General features: G+C 46.7%; 1 protein-coding gene across 1 annotated transcript; it reads left to right on the top strand.

Moving 5' to 3' along the window:
• Positions 1–5,543: 5,543 nt before the first annotated feature.
• LOC309876714 (interleukin-17F-like) lies at positions 5,544–7,984 on the top strand. The gene is made up of 3 exons (XM_082757343.1): positions 5,544–5,612; positions 6,522–6,757; positions 7,353–7,984. Exons 1-3 carry the CDS (start codon positions 5,586–5,588, stop codon positions 7,588–7,590), a joined length of 501 nt encoding a protein of 166 aa, XP_082613469.1. The 5' UTR covers positions 5,544–5,585; the 3' UTR covers positions 7,591–7,984.
• The last annotated feature ends 851 nt before the right edge of the window (positions 7,985–8,835 follow it).

Genomic DNA, 8,835 nt, shown 5'->3' with positions numbered 1-8,835 from the left:
ATATATGATATGATCCAGGATCCTTTCCAGCCCAATTCCCTGCAATACACAGGGGAAATTTTACACTGCTTACAGAAGCCTATGAGGTTTCTGTAACCACCTCCTTTAGCTGTGGGATGCCACCCCAGAACACTGCATGCTAAGAAGCATTTGGACCCAAACTTTCCAAGGGAGCTGGAAGCAAAGGAGGCCAGCTACCTCGATATCTCTGGGACCTGACCTAGGGAAGACCTACCAGGCAGCAGTGTACAGAGTAGAAATGCAAATGCAACCTACATTATCTAAGGAAGAGCCTGTATGTGAGCAAGAAGTCGCTGGGCTTTCCCCAGAGTGGCCGTGATAACGTGCTGACTGAATCTTACCTCGGTGGGAAAAAAATCAGATTACAAAGCTGGCGGCGTCAGCGGGACCATGGCAAGCACCTGACCTTTTTAATCTTAATTCTGCGAAATAGATAAGAGCATAACCTTCAGCTTCCATTGGGAAATGGGGAGCGTGCAATTTCTAGAGGGTCATCATGCTTCTTACAAGAGATGATCACAAGTGATAAGGGTTCAGGGCCAGTGAATCCAACCTGGGCAACTGAGGCATTTGGTCTCATGCAGTGCCTGCTGCCTCCTCTCGAGTGTAGCTCTAACGATTCCCCTGGTGTCATCCCTGCTGGATGGGAGAACAGGAATCCCAGTTTTGGCCCTGCCCCATGTTTTGGGTTGAGTGATGTGGTGCAAAGTGCCTGTGTCCCCTAGCATCCCCTCATTTGGTGCTCGTGCCACCAGGGCTGTTCCCTACATCAGAGGCATGAAGGCAGAGTCGGGTCATGCAGACAGCCTGATTTATCACACTGTGCCTTAGTCTTCCACTTCATAAATCCTCAGTCACCTCACTTTCGACAGGGTTACTGGTGCTAGAAACTGAATGTCCTGCTTGCCTGCTGAAGGATGGGTGAGTGCCCATGGTGCAGGATTAGGGCTGAAATCCCCGAGCTGGTGCGAGCAGCACCAGTTAATCCCTGCTTCCCACTGAACCCACAGCCCTGGCCAAAGAGTGAAGCCAAGCCGGGCGTGAAAGCCAAAAAACAGGCTGCCCAGGGAAGTGGTGGAGTCACCATCCCTGGAAGTCTTTAAAAGATGTTTAGATGTAGAGCTTAGGGATATGGTTTAGTGGGGACAGCTAGTGTTAGGTCAAAGGTCAGAGGTTGGACTCGATGATCTTGAGGTCTCTTCCAACCTAGAAATTCTGTGATTCTGTGATTCTGTGAAGTGAGGTTGGCCATCGCCCGTAGAGGGAGCTCGGTGGTGTCATTGGCTGCGATGACACAGGGCTGTGGTTGCTGTCGTGCTGGGGCAATACTTACCGATGGCTCAGTTCAGAGATATTTTTTGCTGCCAGCATCTGTGGCACGCTCGGCCAGGCATGCTTGCCCTCAAAATTTGCTCTTTCCACATCTCCGGTCTGCGGTTGGCAGCTTGGTCACGCACCTTTTTGGTGTGATAAAGCCCTGTCAGCAAACCCAGGTAAGTGCTGTCAGCTTTCTGAAGCAGAACATAGGTGACTTCATGGTGTCACACGCATTGAAGGGAAATACGAGGGGTGGGCAGCGAGGTGGGAGCGTGAGCTGGAGGTAGGAGCCTTGCCCTGGGCTTGTGCTACAGCTGACCTGTTCAGCTCAACTCTGAAATATTAATTTCGTCTTGGGATCCAGAGGGGGTCACTATTTCAACCCCATTATCTCATTTTCTGCTGTTTCTTCTGTTCTGGAAGGTCCTCTGATGTACTTCAGCTGAGCTGGCTGGGGCATCTGCCCCCAAATATTGCCCCCTCTCATAGCAGAAATCATGGGGGCTTAGGTGCCAACACCAACTCTGAGTCAGCTGGACCCCATCCATGGGATGAGGTGGTAATGAGGCAGAGTGCAGCAGAGTAACAATACTTCTAAAAAAATCCTATAAATTTTTTAGGATTTCAGCTACACCTTGTCTCCCCAGTCATAGAATCATTAAGGTTGAAAAAGCCCTCCAAGATCATCTGGTCCAACCATCCCCCTACCACCAATGTCACCCACTGAACCCTGTCCCCAAGTGCCACATCCAATCTCTCCTTGAACACCCCCAGGGACGGTGACTCCACCACCTCCCTGGGCAACCCGTCCCAACACCTGACTGCTCTTTCTGAGCAGAAATGTCTCCTCATTTCCAACCTGAACCTCCCTGGCACAACTTGAGGCCATTCCCTCTGGTCCTGCATGGTAGGGATAGACTTCCAAAGCTGAAAATGCTCACGTCATCGATGCCTGACTACCAGCTGTGAATATTTGCAGGCGAGCAGCTAGGAAATGTCACTTGTTTTGCCTTGTGGGAACATTAGTGAAACTATCAGAGTTTGCTCCTCTAGGTGTAAAGGCGTTTGAGTACTTTTGGTTTCTGTCCCCTTGGTCCACGTCTCTTTGGGGGTGATAGAGGTGCCTCACGTGAGTTGTGGAGGCTTAAATATGAAATATCCAGAGGAGCTTAAAAGGATGTGACATCCAAACCCAATCTGAAAACAGTCATGTCACATGCCTGAAGCAACCCTACAGTGCAAACGTGTTTTTTTTTTATTATTTTTTTTTAACATAACTCAAGCGTACAAGAGTTCTTCCATGTAAAGCTAAAAACCTCTCTTTGATTTCCAAGTCTTCATCCCTATTCCTGTTCCGAGCCCTTGAAACACAGGACTAAATAGCTTTTTGTAATAATGATTTTGAAATAAAATTTTCTTTCTTTGTAATGATCCGTATTAGGTGATCTCTTTTTGATCAAATTTTCAGCGACCTTCAGCTGAAGGTAAGCTTAGTCGTAGGAAATACCTTGTCAAAGAGGGAATCCTTGCTGGAAGTGTGAGCTGCTGAAGACAGAAGATGTGAGTGGAAAGTGGTGGTCACGGCTAATAAGCCAGCACTCGGCACGATCATGTCACTGCTTCATCACACGTAGCAATTTCCACTTAGCTCTGTATCTGCCAAATCCAACCCATTCTCATGGCAATGCTCCTTTCCCTTCGCTGCAAGCCATCAGTGAGGGGCAAAAAGGGGTTTACATGCTCAGCTATAGAAGTGGGTTTTCGGTAATTTTACCTTCTGGTCTTCCATGCTCCACATCTCAGTAGATGCATCGTGGATATATAGATATGAACAGTCAGAATAGGAATGTGTGTCATGAAATTAAAAGTTAAGTGAACTTAATAACCCGAAATACAAAAAATTTACTTGAGATGAGTTGCTGGTCTTTGAACTGTCATTCAATCAGACCACAAAATCATAACAATATCCTGCAATGACATAAAACATCAGCCGATGAAGATTTCTGCCAGTAATAATCGAGTGAGGTGGCAGAGCAGGGACCTGATTAGTTCCTTTTGGCTTGAAAATGCGATGAATCTCTAAGAGGCTCCTGATTTTCCTCCAGGTTTTGGAGGACTGAAGATGAATTTGAGTGAAAAGTCCTATGCTTCAGTCCTCTTCTTTCTGCTTGGTTACATGGCTTCAAGAGAGGCTTCTCTCAGGGCGTTCCTCCACAGACACTGTGATAAAACTAGTTTCGTGGACTTTTTTGGCTATAAAAATACTTTCATTCCAAAATTCCACCATGAGAACCGAGGGTGCTGATGGGGAAACAACACATGCACTGGCCTTTCCTCTCCAGTTTGTGGCTGGCTCACGGACAACAGAGTCCTTCCTCCTGCTTCCCTTTTTATTTTTACACTTCTGGTCCCTAATAATGAAACGAGGGGTGTTAGGTTTGTCATTAAAAGCTCTTATCTTCTACAGGCAGAGCGCAGGAGCAGAGCCAGGTGGAGGAACCCCAGCAATGTAGTGCCTGTGGAGCCCCCAGCCCAGTTCCTCCAGAGCTGTCCAAAGAGGATGGTCAGCCCAGGGCTGGGGTTGAGACCCACCAGAGGAGCTGATGGGAAAGGATCCAGGGAGATCACTGAGGAACAGACAGAGGAAAATAAGAGGAGAGGTTAACAGGGGCTGACTGCTACAGAGCCTCATCCCTCCAAGAGCTTAAACATGTATTCACTGACCAGATGTGACACGCAGACATAGCAGAGCAAAATGCCCCTTGGGAAAACCCTAAGGGATCAGTGTGATCACGTCACTGCTTCATCACACGTAGCAATTTCCATGTAACCCTGTACCTGCAAAATGCAACCCATTCTCATGGTGATGCCCATGCAGAATTTAGCCCCTAAATTCTGCCAAGCCCATACTCTGTGCATGCTGAGGCTTTATAAATACCCGTGTCTTAATCAGGTTTGATGGGATTTTCATGGGATCAGCATAAGACACTTTCAGTGCTTCAACTCCTCCACCATGTGAGAAACAATCTTCATCCCAAACCCCAACTTCAATTCTCACAACCCCAGTGGGTGCTGTAGTCCCACCATGCTTCACCTTACAGCGTGACGCCTTGCTTTGCCATTGTCATCTGCAGCTACTGCTCTGCTGGTCATGGGAAAACCCTTCCAGGCCCTTTAAACTGAGGAAGAAAAATGCTCACAAATTCACAAATACTTTATATTTTCTTCAGACCCCCTGCTGCCCAGAGGAGTCCTAGACAAAAGGCAGTGCAGTATGGCCATGGAGATGGCCTACCACGTATGTCTAAGGAGTCTACCCAGGAGAAAAGCCACTCCAAGGTCCAAGCAGAAGGCAAGGTCAGAGCTGGGATTGAAGACCAACACTCCTACATAGTTCAGGCAGGGACAGCGGGCCCAAAGCTGAGCTAAAATGGGCCTCCTGAGGGAAAGGCTGTGAAGGGAGGCCCAAGGTGAGGCTGGTTGTGACCAGTAAGGCCTCTTAGTACCCAAGGGGCCCTGACAGGGTGTGCATGGGTTTTCCAGCTGTAAAATGTGTCAAGATGGGATCTCAGACAGGAATGGGGAAAGCATCCCAGCTCCTTGCGCCCTGCGGCCCACCAGGAGGACTTCCCATGGGCGTCTACTTTCCCTTTGCCCATCCACTTCAGTACGTAGGGAGCCCCTAGAGAACGTAGGGGTGGATCATGTAACTGAAGCAAAAGGAGGTTAAAGCATGAATCCCATGTCCTGTCCTCATTTTGAAACCCTGTTTGTCTGCCTGACTTTGCAGCTTTCTGATCTCTGTCATTTGATCTGTGTGAGGCACGTGGACCTGTGTCCTCAGATGAGTGTGTGGTGAGAGAACATTAATATTAGAAAGCGGGGAAGGGAAAAAAAAGCTGTCTGATCTTTTTTTTTTTTTTTCTTCTCTCTTTTTTTTTCCCATATCGCTTTATCTGTGTGAACAAACTGTGTTAGCTGACTTGGGATCCTGATGACGTGGTATCTGCCCTCCCATTTCTGGGGGTAGACGGAAGGAAGTGGGCTAGATAAATTAAATACCAACTCCTAACCTTGAGTCAGGTAAGCTAGCTTTATGCAATGGAAAAGGTGGTAGTGGTTGAACTGTGCTATAAAAAGGACACCACGGCTGGCTTTGAGGCACACGGAGGCTGAAAGAGGTCTCGGAGAAGAACTTGCACGCTCTGTCACCGTGTGCGCTTGCCTACAGCAGAAGAGAGGTTGCAATGGCTTTTGCCAGCTATGCTGCAGTGGTAAGTCCTTATATCTGGTGTAAGTGCTCAGATATCCTACTAGCTGCAAGACAGAAGCTGAATCTAGATCCCATGATGTAGGAGCAACTCTTGTTGGTCTTAGTGAGAGCTAAATGGGTTGCAAGGTGTCTGATAAAGCTTTCATACCTGAGCTTTTGCAAGTAGATTTGGTTCTTGACTGCCGAGGCAAGCTGTGTCCAAGATGTGACCAGGTTGACTGGAGAGGCAGCGGGCTGTTATTTATCTGTAAGGGCATCACTGCTCATATGTGACTGGGAGAGACAGGCCTTCTCTTAGAGAACTTGCTATAAAAATTACTGAAAGTTGAGAAAAGGAGGAGGTATGGTGAAGTGAATGTCTTTGTATTTAAACTCCAGCTTGGGTAGTATTTGCAGTACTGTCAACTCTTTTGATATTCTTAAAAACTTTGCATTTATTTATTTTTATTATTTTTTTTTCCTTGCTCCTGGAAATGGACTGCGAATATCAAATTTCTTTGAAAAAAAGTGTTATTTCCAGCAAGTGGCTTCTAGGTGGCCAACTTTTTCTGGCCTAGGAAAGCATAAGGCTTACCTGGAGGTCTAAACTTAAGGATGGGGTCAGGTGAGTCCTTACCCCACCTTGTAGACCAAAAGACATCGCTGTCTGACTCTGGAGGAGGAGGATGTTTCATAACTCATTGGAGAGATGCTCTTACTGGTGCAGTGCCAGCTGCAGTCAGCATTTGAATCAGAATTTAGCCTCTGTTACGATGAGTATTATTCACATACTTGCACTACTTTTTCATGCTCACCCAAATGAAAGTATGAAGATCACCCACTGCCTGCTTATTGCCCAGTCTAGTCAAGCCATGGCTCCTCGTGCTCTTTCCCAGCCGAGCAGAGACAATGATACCTGTTTCTCCTCCAGTTCAGGTCACTCCTTTTGGTGCTGGTTCTAGCACTCACCGTAAGGAGCTCACCCCACAGGAGGGTAGCTCATCCTCAGCCCAGCAACGGTGGCTCTGAGAGACTTAATGGAGACTGCCAGAAGGATCCCAAATTCCCCACAATGGTGAAAGTTGACGTTCGCATCAGCCGTTCAGATTCTGCCTTTAAGATAATCCATGATGTCAGGAACCGGTCTCTCGCTCCTTGGGATTACAGGTAACTCCTCAGATAGTATCTAAAATGCAACAGCTGTGCTACACAGCTGTCTTTTGTGGTAATAAATGGCTTGTTCTTAGTGTATGCCTGGAGTCTAGTGAATATCACAAGCTCTTCTTGACACACACATTCATTTTGGTGTTGGGTGGTGTTTCTCCAAAATAAACTGCAGTGCAATGGGACATCATTGGAATGGTTTCTAATTGCCAGTCTTTGTCAAGGAGTTATTCCTTTAGGAAAAGAAGAATGTCAGTACATTGTAATTTTACATTTTCCTGACTGAAACAAATTTTTGAATGCTGAAATTAGAACAAATAAATATGAATGGTCCAGTTGCTCTCAGTTCCCTATTTCAATCAGCTCCACTCCATTCATATACTAAAAAAGTTATGGCAATATTTGTTATCAAAATCGATTCCACTCATAGATAATAGTTCTAAAAATGTTAAGGAGACTGAAATTCATTTGTCATGTTTCAAAATGAAGCTATACGGGTAAATGGGTGCTGTCATGGAGGTAAAAAAGAAGATCCTACCAAAACACGTGCACAGGCAACGAGCAAACACATAAAACCCTTTTGTGTCCCTGACCCCAGGCTCGACAAGGACCCCAACCGTTTCCCCCAGGTGATTGCTGATGCCAAGTGCCGCCTCTCTGGCTGCGTGAATTCACTGGGGCAGGAGGACCACAGCCTCAACTCCGTCCCCATCAAACAGGAGATCCTCGTCCTCCGCCGGGAGCAGCAGGGCTGCCCGCACACCTACCGCCTGGAGAAGAAACTCATCACGGTGGGATGCACATGTGCTGCTCCGGTCATCCGCTACCAGTCCTAGGAGGAATTAGCAGTGGGTGCAACACTGGGAAGAAGAGGTGTCCCCTACAAACACCTCGCAGGAGAAATCCCAGGTGCCCACCTTCATCCCAGGAATTCAGCGTGACTTTTCCTTTTGAACCTGAGCAAATTACCTCCTGAGAGTACTAATTCTTGTTGTTCGTTTATGGATTTTAGCACAGGAATTGCCAGTAGCTAATGGGGGAGGGGGGAAAGGGAAATGGAGGAAAAGTTGTGTTTGTGACAGCAAGCAGGGAGGGAGTAAAGCAGTGCTTACTTTTTTCACTGCAGCTCATATCAGTTTTGTGAATCAAATGAATTACAGTTTCAAAAGATGATATCAGCAGTAAACTGCCCAAATATATAGTCAGCACTGTCACAAAAATCCCCACTCCTGCACCTGCTCCCTCCCTTCCTCATCCCCTTTTCCTCCTCCAGCCATCACTGCTCCCTCTTTTAGTGTATGTCTGGCATAAGTGCCACCAGGCCTGGTGCTCATCACACTCTGCTTTTGTGTCACTGCTGCTCCATGGACTTCATTGTCCACAGAGTCAGCAGCTGCTGACTTATCGCAGAGCAATCTGAGAGAGACTTGATCCCACTTTGAGTGGTAAAACAGCAAAGAACTAATAAGTGTTTATATTCCTATTTATATTTTCTATTTATGATTGTATTTATGACGTTGTATGTGCTGAGAGTATCCAAAACCTGTTAAACGTTTATTTGTATTTATTCAATAATTTATCAGCCAAATAAAATAAAATAAAATCAGTATTTTATTTAAAAGAGTGTTGTTTCATGATAGCTCAAAATGAAAGCAGACAGGGAAGGGGTTTGTGCTGAATAGCACTGTGAGATTTCAGTGCAGATCAGGCTCTGGTGCAGCGATATGAGTAAGAGGGAGGGCAAGAGAACTTGCAGTCTAAACAGATGAAAAGATGCAAAAAAAGGGCTGAAAGCAATAAAGTGAGGTTATACAGGCAATGGAGCCAGTGGGAGGGTCTCCAGGGGTGGTGGGAAAAGAGGTGGGGGACATTGCATTGCAGGGCTGAAATTTGGGATGGAGTCTAGCCTTATTCACAGGAGATAGGAAAAGTCTGTCCTGTCCTCTTCCAACCAAGATGTCATCTTCTCTCCATCCCTTCTCCTCCACCAGCTGGATGGCTGGCTGAGCAGGAATGCAGGGAAATGAGCAAAGGCAGCTTCATCCCACTCCTCCTTAGCCAGGCTGACCTAAAAATGGGGC

The sequence above is a fragment of the Aythya marila genome, assembly GCF_965140915.1.
Source record: "Aythya marila genome assembly, chromosome: 3".
In the NCBI taxonomy this organism is placed as follows: Eukaryota; Metazoa; Chordata; class Aves; order Anseriformes; family Anatidae; genus Aythya; species Aythya marila.
This window is presented reverse-complemented; position numbering and strand designations above follow the sequence as displayed.